Raw genomic sequence first — 22,904 nt, 5'->3', positions numbered from 1 at the left:
ATTTCTCCACTCCATGAGAGAACATTTTCAGTGGCAGGGTCAAGAATTTTCTGACTCCAGGAAAAGGCTACGTACCTTCCTTAAGCTACCCCAACACAGACCTTTAACTATTCCTCCAGTGTTGGATGTCCTTGATGATGTATATTCAGACTCCAGTGCTTCGCCTGATTCTCTCCCTCCTGCTCCTGTCAAGCCTGACAGATATTACAGGGTCCCTGAAACCCATAAGCATCTCTTTAAGGCCCACTCTGTGGATCTAGAAACTATTTCACAGGGCCCCAAAGGAGTGGCTACTTCCTCGGCCAAAAACCCTCTGCCCGCTGACAGGGAAGCTAGGTCCCTGGAGAGATGGGGCAGAAAAAGTTTATACCTCTTCCACCCTTGCCATGAGGTCACTCAACTGCCTTTTTCATATGTTTCAGTACCAGGATTACTTAATGGATGATTTGCAGAAAAAGTTAGCCTCTCCTGAGCCTATAGATAGAAAGGCATTGCAGGATTTGGTTCATAACACTCAGCAGGTTAGCAATCATTTTCTTCAGTGTGGTTGTGATGCATTGGAAGCTTCATGTAGGGCAGCCATGACAGGGGCCGTTATACGTAGACATGCTTGGTTGAAAGAACAGCCACTGCCAGACCATGTTAAAGTTAAGCTCCTGGATGCACCTCTGGAAAAACAGAAGCTTTTCGGTGCTATTGCACAGGATGTGTTGAAGTCTATTGAGGAAAAGGCAAAATCAGTACAGATAGTCAAGGATTTCCTCCAGGTTCAGCCTCCCAGATTCAGCAGGAATTGGCCTTCAAAGAATTGGCCCTTTCCAGACTCAGACAAGTTTCAAAGGGGAAAAAACAGGCATGCTTGAGGTAGAGGGCAATACCGAGGCTCCTACAGGGGCTGCCAATGGCAACCACCAAATCAGAGAAGTGGCACAGGGAGTTCACCTGCACCACAGGGGCAATCACAATGACTTGATTTTCACTCCGCCTACCAAGGCTCAAAGAGAAGCACCTCTAGGCGGAAAATTATCCTTATTCTCAAAGAACTGGCACATTTTAACCAAGGACAAATGGATTCTGGACATAATAGACAGAGGTTACAGGTTCCACTTCCACACTTTACCAACGTGACAAGGCATGCCAAACCTGCCACAAAATCAAAGGGCAGAGGCACTCTTACAAGTTTCAAAGCTGTTACAAATAAAAGCTATAGAAAAGGTTCCTCCTCAGGAACAAGGCCAGGGATTCTATTCAAGACTGTTCCTTGTTCCAAGAAAAGAAAAGCAATGGAGGCCTATACTGGACTTGTCCGTTCTAAACACCTTTCTCATTGTGCCAAAATTCAAAATGCTGACGTTACAGCCACTCCTTCCCATGCTGGGCAAGGGGTCTTGGCTGGTTACTCTGGACCTCAAGGAGGCATACCTGCATGTCCCAATCAGACACAGCTGCAGAAGATACCTCAGATTTCTTGCAGGAACAGAGCATTATCAATTCTCAGCATTGCCGTTTGGCTTATCTTCTGCGCCCAGAGTATTCATGAAATGCCTGGCATCAGTAGTTGCACATTGCAGACTCCAGGGGATTCAAATATACCCTTACCTGGACGACTGCCTCATACAAGCAGACAGCAAACCTTGATAAAAAACTTGGACTATGTCATTCAGTTGCTACAGGCTTTGGGATACACAGTCAACATTCAAAAATCAAGACTATTGCCATCCCAAAAGATTATTTTTCTAGGAGCAAAACTGGACACACAGTCACAAATGGCTTTCCTCACAGAGGAGAAACAACAGCATTTACCAGATTACTTCAAAAGCCTAGCAAAACTTACCCAGCTGACCGCAAGGAAGATCCTGCAGGCCCTGGGTTTCATGGCATCTTGCATTCTTCTGATCCCTCTGGCAAGACTACACATGAGAAAGCTACAATGGTACCTAAAAAGCTTATGGTCTCAACACAGCCACAACTTAGAAGACGTAATACCACTCATTCCATGCCTGCAAAGGAAATTTTTGTGGTGGGCTCAAGCAAGCCATTTAAACGAAGGCATGCCTTTCAACAAAGTTCAAGCAAGTCAAACCATTACAACAGACGCCTCAGATCATGGATGGGGGGCACACATGGAGGACAGATGCATTCAAGGTCAGTGGACACCCACGGAAATGCCTCTGCACATAAATCAAAAAGAGATGTTGGCAGTGATACATGCAATAGAAGCCTTTGGAAAATCTCTTCAACAAGGCCATCTGCTAATAAGGACAGACAACACCACTGTCATGTGGTATATAAACAAACAAGGAGGCACTCACTCATATCCCCTCTGCAGACTAACAATGGATCTTTGGGAAAAGTCCCTGAAACTGAACATCCATTTGCAATCCCAGTTTGTTCCGGGCAAGGACAATGTTCTGGCGGACAGGTTAAGCAGAAATTTCGTGGATCCACACGAATGGATGTTGCATCCACACATTTTCTCACAAATAACAACTGCATGGGGAAGACCGGACATAGATCTCTTTGCTTCTCATCTCAATCACCACCTGGACAGGTTCTGCTCAAGGACACACCATCCTCTAGCCTGGAGAATGGATGCTCTCTCCTTCAGCTGGAATACCCTAAAATCTATGCATTCCCTCCTCTACCATTACTGACCAAGGTGTTACTGAAGATCAAAGCAGAGCAACCAAAAGGAATATTGATAGCTCCAGACTGGCCGAGGCAGCATTGGTATCCCTTGCTACTGAGCATAACTCACACCAAACCGTGGCCCTTGCCCCAATGGCCTCTGCTCCTAACTCAACACAATTACAGGACTGTTCATCAAAACCTGCAAACATTACAACTGACAGCTTGGAGGGTTCCATGACTTTGACCCATGTCCCCTCTCCAAAAAGGTTCAGGAAATCTTGCTGGAAGCACGCAGACCTTCCACCAGAAAAACCTATTCGCCAAGTGGAAGAGATTCATCATCTGGAATGCCAAAAGGGCCAGGATGCATCAGTGATGAGCATACCTCAGATATTAGAATACTTGGCAGAAATGTTTCATAGTGGCCTCTCATATTCTTCCATTAAAATTCACGCTTCAGCAATCTCAGCAAATTACAACTGTGACCCACCTGTGTTTTCGCATCCCTTGCTAAGACAGTTTCTAAGAGGGATAAAGAATATCAAACCTCCCAGAAAACCACCAGTTCCTGCATGGGACCTCAACTACGTCTTGGAAAAATTAACTCTTCCTCCTTTTGAACCAGCAGCATCTTCAGAAATGCAATTTCTCTCCTGGAAAACGGTCTTCCTGTTGGCAATTACCTCAGCAAGAAGAGTCTCGGAGATACAGGCCCTCATGGCAGTACCTCCCTTTCTCATTTTTCATCAGGACAGAGTTTCTCTAAGGACCAATCCTTCATTCATGCCAAAAGTGATATCCAGGGTGTCTCTAAATCAAGCAATTCACCTGCCTACTTTCTTTCCCAATCCTCAAAATAAAGGGGAAAAGCTGCTGCATACTTTAGACATACACAGACAATTATGCTACTACTTGGACAGAACAAAGACCACCAGGAAGTCTGACCAACTATTTGTAGCCTATGCTGCTGGAGTGCAAGGAAAGGCAGTCTCCAAACAAACAATTTCAAAATGGATTGGACACTGCATCAGATTCTGTTACTCCTTCCATGGAAAGGGTGTGCCAGCCAATATTAGGCCACACTCAACCAGAGCTATAGCCACATCCACAGCCTTTCTAAGAGGAGTGGCTACAAAGGACATTCTAGAGGCTGCTACATGGAGCTCCGTGCATACATTTACCAAACACTACAACCTGCCTTTATACTCCAGATCCCGAGCAGGCTTTGCTTCTGCAGTCCTGCAGGGTCTTTTAGCTACACCATCCCTTGCTTAGATCCTACCACCCCCAGCTTGGCTATGGTATTCAACTCATATGTCAGGACTGCAGTTCATTCTTGAAGGACATAGTACAGTTTTGTACCTACCATAAATGTAGATGTCCGATAGATATGCAACTGCAGTCAGGTTTTCCCTCCCTCCTACCCCTCTGCTTTTTTTTTTCCTTGGGTCCATTCCCCCTCTCCTTTTTAGCTGGGGATATCTGTTATGGTGTATCTGTTTATTACTGTTGTGCATGTCTGGAAGTTTTTGCTTATCCATTCACAAAATTTAGCCTTCCTTGGAGGGCACCTGGCATCTGGGGCAAGAAACACTGAAGAAGATGGCGTCGGCGGATGCCTTTATACTCCAGCCGCTCTGACGTCGGGGAGGAGGCGACATCAGCCGACGCCGGACCCAGACTCTGGAATCCGGCCGACCGAAGGGCTGCCTGAGGCAGGACAACCCATATGTCAGGACTGCAGTTGCATATCTGTCGGACATCTACATTTATGGTATTTACAAAACTGTACTTTGTGTAGTTTGTTTATGGCAGGGGACCACCAGATTGGCTTCCTTTTTTTTGGAGGAGAGTGTCTTGATTCTATGTGGGATGGCACGATTCATGCTTGAGTGGATGTGCTCATACAGTGTCTTAGTGTAGGATTCAGCAGTCGAACTTTCAGCTCCCATCTGCATGGGTGTCATGAAGTTTGTCACTTCTGACTTGGATAGCATGAAGTTCTAATCATGTTAAAGTGTAATTAATAATGTTAAATTGTAGTTAATGTTATACATTTCTTTTTTAAATTTTAAATGCTCATTATTCACAGCAAAATTAAGCATTTCAGAGAAATGTATAAAACCTTCATTTAAAAAGAGTGGAATAAATATGCTATTTTGTTTAACATGACTTGTATCAAAGAAACAGTAAGCGTTAGACTCAATATAGGAATCACTTGAATTGAAACTGTCATTTAAAGCGCTAGTGCTACTGTCTAAAACAGTTTCTTTAACCTCATTATTTACAGCTCTAAAATAATATTTCAAATGTAACTTCCTGCAAAATTTAAAAATATCACATTTCAATTCATGCAACCGTGGAAGACCATAGGTATAAATTTTAAACCCCGGTTTAACACAGCAAATTCAGTCTCAGAAAGAACATGTCCAGATAAATTCACAACATAGCCACTTAAAACATTGCAACAGGGAGATTTACCATTTACCTCACTTATAATGTTGTGGTTGATGTTGTTCACGAAATCCCATGTTGCCTTGTTCCTGGTATCACTTGGTGCCTTGCCCCCCCCCCAACTTTGTTGTACATTACAAAAAGATTTTTGAAATTGTTCTGTTTGATGAGCTGCTGGCAATTATGGAAATTCCCTGTTCTCCCCTTCATCTTCTTCAAATGATGTATAACTGTCCCTCTGACGCTGAATAAGAGGAGTCTTGTGGTTTTAAGTTGTTTCCGGGTTCTGAAAACCTGACACGATTGCATGTCTTCCTGCGATTATTCTTGCTTGCAAAAGCATTATCCCTCTCATAATCCCTGACATCCCGAAATAACATACCCTTCATTCTATCAATGATTTATTCAGATTATGACAAGTGACTGATTCTGAGAATGAATAAACTAAGACAGTACTGCCTCAAGCTATACAAGACTAATTGTAAAATAAGAGTTACATAGTTAAGATATAGGGATCATGTTTTAACTTTGGAGATCTTGAGACCAGGTGATGATAAAGTTAGTCCACTGGTACAAATGTCTACATTAGCAGTGAAACATTTGTGCATATACGTATCAGAATTCTTAATATGTTGTACGTTTGAATTTTATTGTGAATTTCCCAGAATTACTTATGCCTTTAAGAGGATTAGAACATGGTATGTAGCAGTATAAAAATAAATATACTAGAAGAGTGATTTGAACAGCTTAAAGAGCTGGTAACAAAAATGTCTATGCTGAAATATTTTGATATGAAGAAGTCGGTTATATTACAAGTAGATGCAAGATGGAATGGAACAGGTACAGTGGAATTGCAGGAATATAAGCCAGAAGTCTGTGGATCAAAAGGCTTTACTGACTTTCAAAAATCTTAGGCTGAGATGGAAGAAAAAAGCTGATGGCCATGCTGTATGGTTGAGAAAAGACTTGTAAGTTCACTTTCCACTAGCATTTTTCCAGTAAATGATCATAAGCCTTTACAGTTTATATTCTAGGAGTTGTTGTACAAGACACCATTTAAGTCACAATAAATGCTGATTTTACATAAATATGATTTGAGAATAAGCTGTAAGGTAGGAAAATAGATGCATACAACAGATATTCTGAGTCATTCATACTTGCCAGATCATCAAGAAAATCTTCTTGGGGATGAACTGAAAACTAACTGGATAATTCCATAGCTTCCTATGGCAAAAAAGACATTAACATTTCCAAAAATATGTTAGGAATGATCAAGAGATGCATATGCTTAAATTAGTTGGTACAAACGGTTGCCCGGAACAAAAGACTGGTATAAGAAAAAAATGCAACCAGACTTTAATTTGAAGAAGAGATTAGCCGCATGTAGGGCTCATTTTTCAAAGCAGATAAACTGATCTTGTCAGATAAGCTAAGAAAAGAAATGTTGTAAAGAATACATGACTATTAACTTGGACTTTAACAATTGTAAAAAAAGAGCCTGTAATGCATTATTTTGATCAGACATGTCTTGCGTAATCCTACTTGCAATAAATAAAAGAAGCTATGATATTCTGTTCAGTTCTAAGTAATCAGTGGGATAAGAATGAATAAATGTATTTAATTGTTAAAAAGTGCTTGTTTGGTAAGTGCTGACTAAGTACTCATAGTCTCCTGAAGTCTTGATGGTAATGGATATTATGGGTAGAAGTGTGATTAGATTGAGAGTTGCATTCCTGAAGCATGTATTCCAGACATTGTTGGATTGGGTAATGTTCCATTTTGTGTAACTGTGTTCCTGTTGCTGTAGATTTTTCTTTATATCTCTCTTTCTCCCTCCCCATTCTCTGTCTCTATCCCATGCATGTTTTAATTCACTTATCGATGGTGCTGGTCATCACCCTTTGTAGAATTTTGTTCCACCTGTTTACCGTGTTCTCAGTAAAATAGTACTGCCTCATATGTAGATTGAAACTGCAATGTTTATTTGTTGCTTGTGTCATTTCCTCATTCCAGTGTTACTCCTGAAATGCTTCACTGCACATTCACGTACCTGTGATTGTGTTGTGGATCCAGGTGATTCCTTTGTTTTTCTTCTTTCTCCCAATAGTAGATATTCAATTCTTTCAACATTTCGTCTCAGCCCTCATCCTATATTCCTCTCATTACTACTGCGGCTTTTTGGCATCCTTTCCATTAGCTTAATCTCTGACAATTTGGGATTACACGGTTAGGTTTATAAAAAGGCCCTGGTGGTAATTAGCCTAATATGGAACTATGAATTTGTGGTCATAAAATTTCTTACAGTAGTCTAGACATAGTTTCACCAATGTATTTTACAGTTACATTATTTGTTTATATTTAAAGCCTATTTTTTAAGTACACAACCTAGCATTTGTTTGGTCTTTGTCACTCTTACTTCTTAATCCAGTTTGCAGTATTCGTATCCTCAAGTCCTCTTCAAAGCATCATCCTCAGTGACCACTTGTAGCCGTTAAGTCATAGGATTGGAAGAAACCTGGTAAATTACCTTGCAGTTCCTAGCAATGGCTGAGATGACAACGTTTGACCCACTCCACCAGTTTTCTTAGGTTCCTAATTGGGTTCTTTGTTCTGCATAGTACTGTATCAGCTGAAAAAAATTTTGTTGAAATGAAGCTGGTAAAATACCTTTTGTCATTTCAAAGACATACACTCTATACAAGGTCACATCCTGAAAGGACCCTGTGTTATGCCACTTTGTAGTGTCCTTCCTTAGGATAATGTTCATTTAACCACAGTCGCCTGTGTGTTATCTTTCAGCCAAGGCTGTACTTACATTACCATTTTCCTCTCCATTCCTGCATTCGACAATTCGCCCATCAGACTTCTATGAGGAAGACTATATTTGCTTAGTTACCCAAGTCTGTCTCATTAGTACCACTCATAGGGCTGTATGAAAAATACATGGCATGATCTTGTCTCATTTCATTAGTCTTACAAGATGGAAACAGGTGCTCGACACAATTCTTTTAGCGTAAACCAAATTTATTAATCTGCTGTTGGTCCGAAAATTTGGTTTACACTAAAAGTATTGTGTCAAGTATTAATAAATTTGGTTTATGCTAAAAGAATTCTGTCAAGCACCTATTTCCACCAGTGTACTTTTGCTTTTTGGTTACTTCTCTCTGGCTCCTGGTTGTTTGTTTTACGTTGTTAGTCTTGCAAGATGTTGAATTCATTGTGTCTTACTAGGTGATGACTTAGAATTTTTTTTTATTTTTCCAGACAGTGACACAAAATTTATCAGTCTATAGTTAGCAAGGTCTGATGAAGCCCTGTTTTGAATAACACTGCCACTATGGCCTAGTTCCACTATACTAATACTTCCCACTTGACCTCTGACTTCTTAAACAGTCCAACAAACCATCTAAGGATCAACAAATTTCATGCAGAGCACAGTTGTCCCACAAGGAGATTAAATAAGACATTGTTGCAACACTGAAGCAGTGTGAAAAAAAAAAAGAAAACCCAAGAAAAAACGTGAGCTTTGGAATGCATCACTAAAAAAGGAAATAAGTGGCTTGGCTTGTAATGGTCTACTGGACCCATTGTATAGTACGAACCTATGAATCCAATGCTCAAACTATATACAAATGAGCAAGAAAGCATGAATAAAGTCTGGTCCTGGATTCCAAAACATCACAGGCCATACCATCACAGCAGCACACACAGTAGTACAACTCAGGAGAAGAAAGCTGCTGTCCATACAGACATTACTAACTGGAGAATATGTAGGCCTTCGCATGGCCCATGCAGCTCTCCCAGTAAGTGACAGTTCACTAGTATATACACACACACACACACACACACACACACACACACCGTTAACATGTTACTTAGTCAATACCAAGATCCTTTCATGACTTTTACAATTGGATCAGTTGTTGCTGCTGCATAGCAGCACTGCTGGTTCTCCCGTTGGCTCTTCCTTCCTTATGCACAGCCACTAGTGCTCTGTAGTATAGTCAACCACTGACATCAGTCATGCAGTGTAAAGGAATTATAAGATATTGATGTGAATAGTATGTAAAAATACTGCTGATGCTTCTGAATGAGTCTTAGTTTTTGAATGGTGCCTCCTGAATACCACTCCATGGAAAACTGAGTGTAGTATTGTAAACTGCATCTGTTACCTGTTTTCTGTCTGTCACACCATCAATGTGTGTGTGTGTGTGTATGCATTAGTGTTATTTCGCGTACGTGCATCTCTCTCTCTCTCTCTCTCTCACAACAGTCAATGACATATAGCTGTGAAGTCATGGAGTCTATCCTATAACATGAACCAGTGCTGTGGCAAACACACACAGATTCTTGTTTTATATAACCATGCTGCACTGTAAATATGTAAAACTGCAGTTAGTTCTGATACCAGTACTGGGCACATAGCATGGCAGACTGTACTCCCTTATTGTCAAAAGGTATGGGGTCCTATTAATTTTGCTCGGGCTGTACAGCCATACCACCACCCCCATCTGTGTGATCAGTGTCTGTGAAAGCAGCACCATAAACTGTTTGCCATGAACATTTCAGATTACTTGTGCAGCCATTATCAGCACTCCAATACTGTGTTCCTGTGTAGCTCAAAAGCTGCCATGGTGTGTGCTATGCAGATGATGTAGGCTAAAGTGGTACTACTTCCTGCATGGTACCCAGAATATATTTACACTTTTACAGTTTTTCCCTCTGTGCACTGAGCTTAGTAGACATGAATGACATGAGTCATGCTTTACCCATTTTGTGGACTGTAAAGTCTTTGTGTTAGACATTTCATTTTGCCTCCCTTTTTGTTTACAAGTGTGGCAAAGGTAATAACCTTTAAAAGTTGTTTACCTTCTGTCACTGTTCTTTGCCAGGAGGTACTGTCATTAACATATGAGGCCCAGTCATAACATCGCATAAGGGTATGTAACAAACTTTTAAGTACTCCGAAGTATTGTTGTGATTGGCTCTCTCACTAGGAAAGTGCTTAACAAGTTTATCTTTTTCTCAATATCAGAGCATAGTCATGGTACACCATGCATTATAAGGGTGGTTCATGATCTCTAAACATGTCATGACTGAAGTTTTCATGATTTTTTCATTTTAGTATTAAAGAACATTGCTTTCTTTAGAGTGTGTAGCTTGATTATGTTTTTTTTTTTTTACAGAAAATACAGAAGGACATAATGAGCAGCAAAGACTGGTGCCTAGATCCAGACGAGCTTGCAAGTAAATTTACTTCAAAAACCAAAGCTATTATAATCAATACACCACATAATCCTTTAGGAAAGGTAGAGCTTTTACTGTTTTTGTTCCTCAACTCTATCTAAAAAAGTTGTATGTGCCATGCAAAACTTCTGCATATCTTTTCTCTTTACAGGTTTTTACTCAAGATGAATTAAAAATAATTTCAGATCTTTGCATTCAGTATGACGTTCTGTGTTTTAGTGACGAAGTCTATGAATGGATAGTCTATCATGGAAACAAGCACATTAAAATAGGTTTGCATTACATCTTCTCATCATCTATTTTTCAGATATGTCACTAAATATTGCATAACTGCGTATGATTTTTTTTTTATTTGAACTGTTAACTGCTGTCTGATCTGTAATATTTGTAGCAGTTCCATTTGCCTGTCATTTTGCTTATCACTGCAGTCTAAGACCTCCATGAATTCTCCTCATTATTTTGTTATTTTTTCCCCTACTGGATCATATCATTTATGGGGGCTGTTTTAACTGGCCTTAAACTGGATTGGTACCAGTTGTTTTTGCTGGCCAGGTACATCTGCATTGATAAAGGCCAGTGTTGGGAGGGGGTTGGGCAGTTCAGCAAGTCCCTAAGGGACCACCACACAGTCTTGTTACTGTGGTAGTCGCACATCTTTTGTTAAAACTCCTGACCTGTCTGTTTCAGAAAATTCCTACAAAATGGAGCCTCCATTTATATCAGTAGTCAGCATGGCCAACAGTGCCCATGATGGTTTACATTGTTGCACCTTTTCAGTTAGTCTCTGTTGTCAGAGTGATGCAGTAGATTAACAGCGTGAACACAGCCCTGCTGTTGATGTTCTGCAGTAACAGGTGATGTGGGGAGGCTCAAAAAGTAACTCTCAGGAAGAATCTGGCTAGAAGAACTAACATGGCTGAAAGTGTCGGCATAAACTTTGTAATATTCCATGGTTCCTTTATTGTGTAGTTCAGAAAACAGTTTAATATATCTCTGTCAGTGTTGCAGTTGTAACCATTGGACATGTGATGTTAGGAGTCTGAGTGGAGCTGTAGCTAAATCAGTTGGCACCCAGGGCAATCTCCAGTTAGTCTTCCCTGTCAGAATTAAGGAGCAAAAAAAAATTTATATATGTGTGTATATATATATATATATATATATAAGAGAAAAATGTCTTCCAAAGTAAATGATCAAGAAAAAAGTCCTCCAGGTATTGGCAAACAGACATCATGTTGCTACACGATGGCTCTTTGCCATCCCTCCTCCTTTTTCTAAAACACATTTCAGAAACTACTGGAGAGTACTATAATGGCTCATTGCTAGCATTCTTTAATTGTTGCAGCTGAGATTGCAGCTACTTAAATGGTTACTGCTATTGCTAGTAGTTGTAAGGAAAAGCAAGCACTTGTGCCCTGCCACTCAGCAGTAGTGAATACAGTGAGTACACCACTGACTTTTACAGGGACCAATCAGTAACTAAATTATGGTGCTGATTGTGACCCATAACCGCTTGGACCCAGGGCAGCTGTCCCTTTATCCCATCCTAGATATGGCTCTGAGTCTGGGAGTCAAAAGCAGCAGGTAAAGCTACTATGGATTTTTATTGGTAAATAGAAATGGAACTGGCTAAGTGGAATTAGTGTTATAATCATGGGTATGCTGTTCAGCTTTTCTGCTTCTCAGTCAAGCCAGCAACAGGCAGAAATCTATATCTGAGTTTATCCTGGGGTTTAATTCAATGGCATAGTCTGTTACTTTGACCTCTGAGAAGTAAATACCAAAGAGGAGTGGCTTTTACTTCTGTGGTCTCTTGGTGGTGGTAGAGCCCACCCACCTTAACTTCCTGGGTTCTGTTTGTGAGACAGTTGTCTATCCAATGAATTGCAAAGGGATTTACATTTAGTTGGTAGAGTTTATCTACAACTCCTGAATGTTGTGGGATGCTGTTGAATGTACGAGATCTGGATGTGCAATGTGTACTGATTTCCCCTCATCCATTGCTTCAGTAACCTTCTTGAAGAAGTCAATCAGGTTAAGTAGGCAGGATCTACCTTTGACAAATCACAAATGGCTTGGGTCAAGAATTCATGTGTTACTGATGAACTTGTTTATTAATTCCATAATGATCCTTTCCATAGCCTTACATATGAGTCTGGTCAAACTTGTGGGCCTATAATTACACAAGTCCTTATACCCCACCTTTGTGCAAGGGGATTACTGTTACTGTCTAACAGTCATCTGGCATGAAGCCTGTTTGAAGGCTGATATTGAATGACCTCTCTAGGGGGCCTCTGAAGTCATGTTTCAGGCTCATGAGTAGGCAATTCAGTGTGTCATCCAGCTGTGTAGAAGTAGTGTTCTTGACTTTGGATCGTGCCTTGAGGACTTGTTACAGGGAGATTTGGTTAGGTGTAGATACAGGTATGTGAGTATAGGAGGAGAGGGGAATGAATTTTGAACTAAATATGACTGCTAGTAGATTGGCTATGTCCTCTGGGTTTTAGTATGTGATAGCCTTTACTATTACCTCTCTGCAGTGCTGTTCATTGTTTCTGAGATTTCTAACATAGTTAAAACAGGCTTTATAGTTACCCTTCTCCTGGGTGGATATACCTCATTGTCTAAATGTGAATACAGAAAGGCACTTTGTGTGTGTTTGGCATTAACCAATACCAACTTGCTACACTTTACAGAAAGTAGAAGTCCTTGTTTTTTTTTTTATTCTCTTCACTTGAAGAGCTGAGGAGATGTGGAAATGGCTGTAGCTGTAGGAAGCCGCTGGAACAACTGTACCAAAACGCAGCTTGCTACAGTAAGCCAAAGTCCTTCTTTTTTTATGTTTTGTTCCTCACTTAGAGCTGAGGGGGTAAATTGCTGTAGTGTGGTTTAGTACCAGGTGCTAGATAGAATACCATGTAGGTCCAGTAGGATTCCTGTCCTCTTTTGGTATTTGTCTGCAGCCAATGTACTTGTCCATTTTTCTACCCACAGCCCCCTTCTTTTAGTCTATATATATATATATATATATATATATATATATATATAATGTGTGTGTAAAATATATATATATATATATATATATATATATATATATGTATATGTATATGTATGTATATATATGTGTGTGTGTGTTTATATATATATATATATATATATATATATATATATATATATATATATATATTTATATACACACACACACACACACACACACACACACACACACACACACACACCTGTGTGTGTCATGAACAAAGCTGATTATGATCAGGGCAATTCTAATTCGTTGTACTGCATAGAGCTTTGTCTGCTCCATGTACTACAGTTACAGGAAAAAAAGTGTAGGAGAAGCCTTCAAAAGCTGGTAAAACATACACAAAGACTGTCACTACCTGTCTTTTGATTATTGTGGTGGTTCTGGCAGTGAATATTGCTTCACATTCTTCCCACCTCTGACGTCTGTTTTCATTCAGTCCACCAGCATGTGGGTTTTGTCTGTGCAAGTTCATTGCCTCTCTATGCTCTGTACTTAATTTAGTGGTACTTTTTTAGAAATCTGACTTCCCCTTCCACAAACAGGATGCATTACAACACTAATTAGTGGGCTTTATTGGATGGGCCTTTTTTCTGGACCTTGGCAAATGAAGGCCACATTGCAGAATCTGTGCTATCATTTTCTTTATTGCCAAACAGTAACTATAAAAAAAAAAAAAAAAAAAAAAAGAAGACAGCAGAGTTTTCTGAATATGTAGCAGTTCAGTATAACATTGTCTAAAATGCGTGCAGTTTAATGTAAATGTACAGTACTCAGTAGTTGTTTTGCAAATGGAAAAAATACAAAAATAGTCAGCTACTCTATTTCTAAACAGCTACAACAAACTTGTATGTTTCCATTGCTTGTCTAATATAATTTCTTAGGAAATGCTAAACATCTTGTGGTGGATAGCTTTGTTGCCTCACATCAAGAGCTTCCCAGATTAAATTCTTGGCTGGGGTACCTTCTGTGTGGAGTCTGCATGTCCTCCCTGTGTTCGTGTGGGTTTCCTCCGGGTGCTCCGGTTTCTTCCCACATTCAAAAGACATGCAGTAGGTGAAATGGACATGCTCAATTGGCCATAGGTGGTGTGACTGTGCATGTGTGGTGTGGATGAACTACCACGGCAGGGCTTGCCACCCAGTGGTGTAAACCTTGGGTATAGATGATTGTCACTTTTGCAAGTGACATCCTAATTCCATGTGCAAAAAGTGGGAAAAACGGGGTTGTGGATGGATTGATGTTAAAACTCTTACAAACTGTTATTGCAGCAATATTACTAAAAAAAGTTATCCATTCCGCTGAGTAGTGTTTCATCTACATAGACATCTTAGTGTTTTATTGACAAAAAAGAAAGTAACACATATTTTTCACTTTCTTTATTCTTCCCATAAATACATTGCTTTTGCAGTCTGTTTAAATTAATGGAATATGAGATGTGACCATGAATATGACTGGGTCTCCAGTTGTAACCAGTGTATCTGTGTTCATGACATGATGCCAAGAAATTCACCTCAAGGGCGAAGCTTGAGAAGTGAGTCTTGGCATCCATGTCAGGAGCACAGCTAGCTATGACTGGAGACCCAGTCATAATTATTTGTAGTGTATGGAGCTTTATCTGTTCCATGTACTACTGGTTACAGAAAAAAAGTGTAGTGGAAGGAAGTATTTTACCAGCTTTCAAAGCCTTTAAAAGTTGGTAAAGCATGTTGGTATTGTCAAAGAGATAGCAAGCACAAAAGCTATGTCCTCCTAAAAAATGAAGCATTTTAAATACTGTTAGACACTTTGCTATATTTTCAAAAATAAAGTGTAGAAGTACAGAGTGAAGTTCTAACAGCTTTAAAAGCTGTTTTACCTTCTCCAACTATTCTTTGCAAGATGGCAATGTGTCTGTGTCAAGACCCATTTGTAACAGCTTTTGTTACGCACCCTAAGCACTGTTAACAATTAGGTGTCATGCTAGTCAATCACTTTAAATGTTTATGTTTTTCCGATATTGGAGCATAGTCACAGCACACTGCATATGATGGCTATAATGCCTGTTTTCCTCCACCAGTCCTAATATTTGTGGGCCATTCTTTAATAAAAACTTTCATATAATAAAAGATATACCCACAAAATCAGCTTTAGCTCTCAGCGATGCTACCATGGAGGTAGCAAGGAGATGCATTCATTGATTTTAACTGACATGTTGTCTCCCCCACATGCAGTGATATATCCATTGAAGTCTATGGACATATCCCAGTGCTAGACCTACACCACTGATGTCACTAATGGATAAGTTTGGCCGATGCAGGCAAAAATAACATTTCATAAAGCTTTCATAAAAACACGCTAAACTGTATAATAAATAACAGTGGGAAAATGATAACAGCTGTGTAGGTAGTACATAATATGGTGCAAAATGTAAGACCCTGCCTACTGATTCATAGCGGATGGAAATTGTTCTTTAATATAATTGTATCACTGCGGTGGTCATTTTCATTCTGTTCTCTTGAATCTCTTGTTTGCCTTTCTTCGTAAGTTTCAGTGTGTCTTATTCTCAATTATATGACACTTTATCTAAGTAGAATTCAGCAATATATATCTCATTGAATGAGATATACCCAATGTCCTGTAGTTATAGAAATAAGTGATATCAGGTAAGCAGAGATGGTATTCAAGACAACTGGCTCCAAACTTCTAATTGTTTTTGCCATTTTTGCTCTCTCTATGTAAATGCTTGTATCTCCAAAATGTTTTGACATATTCACACTAAGCTTTCACGGAATATTACTAGAATAACTATCTTTAATGTAATTTTTTTGCAGACACAGCACAATAAAAGAAAAACATCACTTTTATATGGATATACAATTCATTTGGGTGTGAAGTCTGGTAATACTAAAATGTTTTTTTTATATGTATTACTCTGAGGAGAAGTGATAGGTACACTAATGAACTGACTGTTTTGCAGATGTTGCAGTTCATCTATTTCTAATGGCCGTTCTGATCAAAATGTTTCCTTAACAGATGTTAATATCGTTACAGTGCTTCAAGATATCCTCATGTTTTTCAAGACAAGATACCTAAATAATCACCGTATACAGTGCACAGCATTAATTAATAGCTATTATTTCAAACAGAAAGCATGATCTTAGATGTATGCATTTCTGTCGAAATAAGTCTCATATGCATATTTTGTTATAACATTTCCAATGATAGAAAATATCACTTTTTTCTGAGAAAATTAAATTCTTTTTGTTCTGATTTCATAACAACATTCTAATAATATGAATGGTATATATACTGAGTTTGTCAGCATGAAAGAATCTCAGATGTATGATTGTTGTGAACCAAATGACAAAAAAAGCCTCCAAATTGGGGTACTTGGTATAAAATTCACAAAACTATTAGTGTCTACTAAAGTACACAGCAAGCTTTAAGTGTGTGGGTGTGGGTGTGTGTGTACATATATGTATATATATATATATATATATATATATATATATATATATATATATATACATATGTACGTATGTATATAATGTATATATGTATATATATATATATATATATATATATATATAAAACTTCCTCAGTACATAGGGCATTTTAGTTGCTAGGTGTAGCTATGTCAGTAATTAACACTGTTTTTGTCTTATTTTTATTCTTCAACTACAGTGTCTGGCTTTTTTTGTTTCCATTATCTTACGTCTTAGTGTTTAATGATCCGATGTAGTAATTGTTTCTTCATTTTCAGTAAGTCTTTGTGGCTTGTGTTTGTAATATTTGCATAAGTTCTTGAGTAACAGTCTTACTAACATTGCTGTTCCTTTCAGTATGCAGACCTTCAACCGTAAGTATATCACAGCCCTCAACAAGGTGAAATTCCAGCACAGGATTGTCGAGAGCCCAAGTATTTAGAGCAGTCCCTTCAACTAAATAGTTTTATTTCTAAAAACAAAATAAATCCAGTTCCAAATCATTATTGTTCCAAATAGAGACTGACTCCAGATCATTCTTTTATAGGTTTTATTGGGATAAGCACTTTCTTGCTTGTACATGTCTTCAAATCCAGTTCTTGCACCTAAGCTTTCTGTGATCATGATGCTGCTATAAATACAGGTACAGAGGGGGTGTTGTACACTGGAGAACACTCAGTTCCACATGACTGGTCTTTTACCTGCTCAGAATGAAGACATCTGATAGGATGTTAGACCCATCCTCATCTGCATGGTGATGCTGTCAAGTAATCCTTTGTAAGTCCTTGTGTCCAACCCCTGAAAATCTTGTGTGTTGCTATACTTTGTTATTGACCAGTCCTTTGTTAACTTAAAGTCTGTCCTTTTTTTATGTATAAATGCATAGGTTCATAGGTAAGTACTAGGTTATTGGCCCTAGGGCCTATATAAGCCTAGACAAATGGTACCCTGGCTTTTGCCACTCAAGAAAATTATTTTCCTATGCCCCTGTCAAGCAGAGCCACAGAAGTGATCCCAGGGGTGAATTTCTATCTCCCATCCAATCATCAAGATTTTTCTTGAAGAGTGCTAATGAGGTGGTTTGTTTAATATAGATAGGTAGTTTGTTCCAGAGTATGGAAGGTCTCTGAGACAGGAATCTATCCCTCCAGCATGTTCTGTTTATTGTGGTGACAAGGTTTAGGTCCCTAGAGCGTGTAGCTCGGAGGGATTGGGATTTCTTTACGGGGAGCATGTCCAACAGCTCTGGGTTTAACATAGCTTTGTGTGTTAGGCAGAGATCATCTCTGAGTAGGCGATATGCAACAGAGTAAAGCTGGAGTGTTTTGAGACGGTCTGCGTAAGGCATCTGTTTGAGGCCGGTAATCCTCTTTGTGAGGTATTTCTGTGGCCTTTCCAGTTGTAGATGTCTTGTGAGGTACATACCAAAAAGGGCGTTGTACTCTATAATGGGTCTAATGAGTGATGAGTAGAGGGGAACAATGACCTCTTTTTTCCTGGATGAGAAACTTTTTGTGATGAGGTGTGCCACGTAGAAGGATTTCCTGACTACTGTGGTGATGTGATTATCGAAGGAGAGACTACTGTCCATCTGTGTCCCAAGGTCTGTTATCACACTTTCAGTGTTAAGTAGACTACCGCCTATGTGGTAGTTCATGGGTACAGAGTTTTTACCAAAAGGGATGACAGTGCACTTTTTGACATTAAGCTTGAGGCCATGGCTTTGACACCAGGCATCTGTCTCAGTGAAGCCCTTTTGTAGGATATCCACATCGTTAGGAGATTTGATTATGGCTCCTAGTTTGCAGTCATCTGCGAACTTTGTTAGCCAAAGACCTTCTGTGTTAGCCTGTACTTCAGAGAAGTAGAACAAAAACTGGAGAGGACCCAGGACTGAACCCTGTGGTACTCCACTTGTCACTGGTCTGAAGTTGGATTTAGAGTCTGCTACTTTCACAGTGTGGGTTCGGTCAGTGAGCCAGTTGGCAACCCATCTTGTGACATAGGGATTTATACCTAGTTTAGTGAGTTTGTCTATAATTCCAGAGTGGGGGATGGTGTTGAAAGCCTTAGCGAGATCTAGATAGGCTGTGTGTACCACCCTACCCTCATCTACAGCTTTGGTGACTGCTTCAAAGAAGTCCATCAGATTTAGGAGACATGGTCTTCCTTTTACAAACCCGAACTGGGTAGGGTCCAGAGTTTGGAGATTACCAGTGTCATTGTTTATAAGTTCCATGATGATACACTCCATAGCCTTGCAGACCAGGCTCGTCAGGCTAGTGGGGCAGTAGTTCCTGGGGTCTGTGGTGGCTCCCCCTTTGTGGAGTGGGATAACTGTTGCTGTGCGCCATTCAGTGGGCACAAAGCCTGAGGCGTGGCTATGATTGAACATGATAATTAGGTGGGGTGCCAGTTTGTTCTGTAGTTCATGTAGAACGCAGCCTGGGATGTTGTCAGGTCCCATGGACGCTGTGTTCTTGGCTTTGGCGAGTGTGTTTTTTACCTGTGCAGCCGTGTTTACAGGTACTTTGCATTCTTCCGGTATAGAGATGGGCCCTTTAGGGGATGACAGAGGGGGAAAGTTAGCACTGAACCTATCTGCCAGGATGTTGGCAATATAAGTTGGTTCTGTATATTTAGTGCCATTGTGCTGCAACTCAGAGCAGATCTGAGTGTTGCCATTGAGATTCTTGACATAGCTATAGAATGCTTTGTGGTTGTCTTTAGAATCAGTGGCGATTTTGTTTTCATGACTAGCTTTGGAGGATTTTATGAGGGATCTCAGAGTCTTACTGAGACTGACCACGGAGTTCCTCCAATCATGGGATTTTACTCTTTTTTGCAACAGTTTCTTTCTTCTGTTGTAGAGTTTGTTTATAGCAGGGAACCACCAGATTGGCTTCCTTTTTTTGGAGGATAGCATCTTGGTTCTGTTAGGGATTGCACGATCCATGCACTCGTGTAAGTGCTTATAAAGTACAATTGTATAGGATTCAGCAGTCATATCTCTATTGTCCATCAGCATGGGTGTTGTGAAGTTTGCCACTTCTGTCTTAAGAAGCGTGAAGTTGGCTTTGGAGAATTTCTTTATGGTAGTTTCCCTAATGGGGGGTGGGGCTGGGATGTGGATGTCTAGCGTGATTTGCTTATGGTTGGATCTGACCAACGAGGAATTGACCTCTGGTGTGGAACACTGGTTGCCCATGTTGGTAATGACCAGGTCTAGGATATTGCTGCCCCTGGTGGGGGTGTGGATAAGTTGATCCAAGGCATTGGAATTTATGAATTCCAGAAAACATTGAGCACAAGAGTTGGTACATGAGTAGTTTTCCCAGTTAATGGTGGGGTAGTTGAAATCGCCCATTATTAGGGTGTTAGGTTGTACCCTAATATTTTCCAGTGTATCAAGAAATGAGGAGTGGGAATCCTGGGGCATGGTGGGGGATCTGTAGCAATTTACAATTTGCATTGTGGTCTTGCCCAGAGTTAGTTGCACTTGGATAATCTCAGATGCATTATGCTGAGCAACTAGCCTGGAGGTGTGAATATCCTTAATGAATATGGACACGCCTCTGCCTTTAGTGCTTCGTCCAAGTTAGGTGGCTGAAAGGTGTGGTATGAATTATAGCCTTGTAATGCAGGGGTGCTCTCTGGAGCCTTGAACCAGGTCTCTGTCCCTGCACAGATGTTGATGTTCTCCATTTTAAGGAGTGCCTCGAGTGAGTGCATTTTGAGGTTTAGATTTCTAGCATTGAGTAGCATTACCCTCAGATTTTGCTTGCTTGTACCTGTTAAGGTGGTGAATTTGTCATTTGAATCTTGCCTAAAAAAGGCACTGTAGGGGTGGCAAGAGTCTTACCCAGTATCCGGAATCCCAAGGGCGACAGGTGCAGGCCATCTCTGGCAAAGCATCGTGGTTTGTTGATCATGGGCAGACAGATACTGGATCCACTTAGAGAGACACCAGAAGCTTAGCCAATTGTTGAAGTCAATCATTTTGTCCTTGTACTGTGATATCATTCTGGGTGATGGCAGGATGCTACTCAGGGCTAGGGTCATACCTGCCTGGGCTACAAGATCAGAAAGCTCCTCCATGTCTCTCTTCATGTAGTCCAGGGAGGTACATCATATTTGTACTTGCTGTGGAGTGCCTGAGTGCATGCTTTATGTGGTGGATCCTGGCACCTCAGTTTTATATATGTGGCTACCAGAATTAATCTTACAAAAGAGTTTACAGACATTTTTGTGGTCAGCAAATATCATTGTTTTTTTAAGAAAGTACTTCCCATTTGGCCCTGTAATCAGATGTTAGTTTCAGGTTATTGCATGTTGATTATCATTGTTATTTTAGTTTTTCTGTTTACTGATATGAAGATCTATTCACTGTCTAAAATACTTTTAATCTGCCAGAACAACAAAACAGCAACCTACGTTTTATCTTTAAGAAAGGAAGAAACAGCTGAGTCTTTCATGAATCAAAAGACGAGGGAGAAAGGACCGATGCTTATGGCACATATGGGTGTAGAGCAAAGAAAGGAAGATTTTGCAGCATGATGAGTGGAGTGAACCACTTCATCTGCCCTATCACAGGCCAGATGAACCACAGCAAAATTGGGGTGACTGCAACACAAAAGGAGTGGTTTACAGGGCAGTGTCTGAAATGTAAAAGTTCTTATGTGGGGGAAAAATGTGCATTTCACACCATTTATCAGACATCAGATTGAATACACTAACACACTTGCAAAACACAGCATGGACAAGGAGGGACACTTCAGTTTCCATATTCTGGACTGCTTTGAATTTGAGTCCCTGGATGGCAGCAAAAGTGCAAAAGAGAATTAGAATGGCAAGTTCAATGCATACAACAGCCCTGGACTTAAGCAACAGCTTTGTTCATTCAGAGTGCCTTATACTAACAGAACCTAAACCACAAACAGTTGTACTAAAACTACTTCATGGCTTCTGCCAGAGATTTACACACTAAGTCAAATTTCCACCAGAGAATAACATTCAGAGTCAGCCGTAATATATATGGATTTAGACCATCCCTTTTTACTTCTATATCATTGGTTCATCTTCCCTACAGCAGCTTGGGACACTTATCCAGAATTCTGATAGTCAAGTTTTTCATTGTTTTATTCTCAATGCAACTGCTTGCAACTTTTCTCTGGATTTGTGCTACAGATTCAAGCTCAGTCAAACTTATGCTAGAAAATTAGATTAGAAGTCAAACTTTATATGACCTCATGGTGTATGCTTATAATTTTTACTTCTTCAGTATAGTTTTATTTTCCCTTCTACAGCCTCAAATAAACATTTTTATTATTAATTCTGTTCAGTGCAGTATTGTGAATACTTCTGCACACTGCACAATTCATAGGTTAACTTGGGATCTGAGTAAGCTTGTGACGAGCAAGCGAAAGTGCTGCTTGGTTAACAGAACCTACCAACAGGCTTTGTTAAATAATAAGGGAGTTTGCTGTATTGATGTTAGTTGGTAGTTTAAAAGCATTTTATATAGTGAATCTGTCTTAATATCAGTAAAGAGAACAACTGAAATAATCTGACTGACTGTCGCAGAACTTCTCTCATACAATCCATCCACTTCCTTGTTGGATGCTATTGTTTTTTCTTGCCTTCTTTCTGCCTGTCCCAAATCTTCTTCACCAGATTGTCTTCTTATTTTCTGCATATATGCCTGAACCACCATAATCTGTACTCTTCGACCATTTCTGCAGTTGGAGCCACTTTGGCCTCTGCTCTTATGTTTTCATTTCTTCATCTTCCCCAGTGTACATCCTCCCATTTATGTCAGGCACTTCATCTCCATCACCTGTAGCTTCCTCAACTGCTCTGCCTTTACTGCTCATGATTCTGTACCATACAGTAGTACTGGTTGCACCACTGTTTTGTCCACCTTACTCTTTAGCATTCTTCTGTCATACACTACCCATGACACTCTGCCAGTTGGTTGCAACCCCTCTGATTCTTTTTCTTTTTTTTTTTTTAAACAAGAAACATCTTTATTAAATTATTACTTGTGACACAGGCAATCATACATTTGCATA

At 39.9% G+C, this 22,904-nt stretch overlaps 1 protein-coding gene across 9 annotated transcripts in view; it reads left to right on the top strand.

Moving 5' to 3' along the window:
• The window catches only part of KYAT3 (kynurenine aminotransferase 3), an 846,358-nt gene that overhangs the window by 384,161 nt on the left and 439,293 nt on the right, over window positions 1–22,904 (top strand). For all 9 annotated transcript variants that reach the window (XM_044085641.1, XM_044085640.1, XM_044085643.1 and 6 more), the window contains 2 exons: window positions 10,272–10,394; window positions 10,484–10,604. In XM_044085641.1, the coding sequence (XP_043941576.1) occupies window positions 10,272–10,394; window positions 10,484–10,604 (244 nt within the window). The remainder of the gene's footprint in view (window positions 1–10,271; window positions 10,395–10,483; window positions 10,605–22,904) is intronic.

The sequence above is a fragment of the Protopterus annectens genome, chromosome 10.part0, assembly GCF_019279795.1.
Source record: "Protopterus annectens isolate FY-2018-M chromosome 10.part0, PAN1.0, whole genome shotgun sequence".
Lineage (NCBI taxonomy): Eukaryota > Metazoa > Chordata > Ceratodontiformes > Protopteridae > Protopterus > Protopterus annectens.
This window is presented reverse-complemented; position numbering and strand designations above follow the sequence as displayed.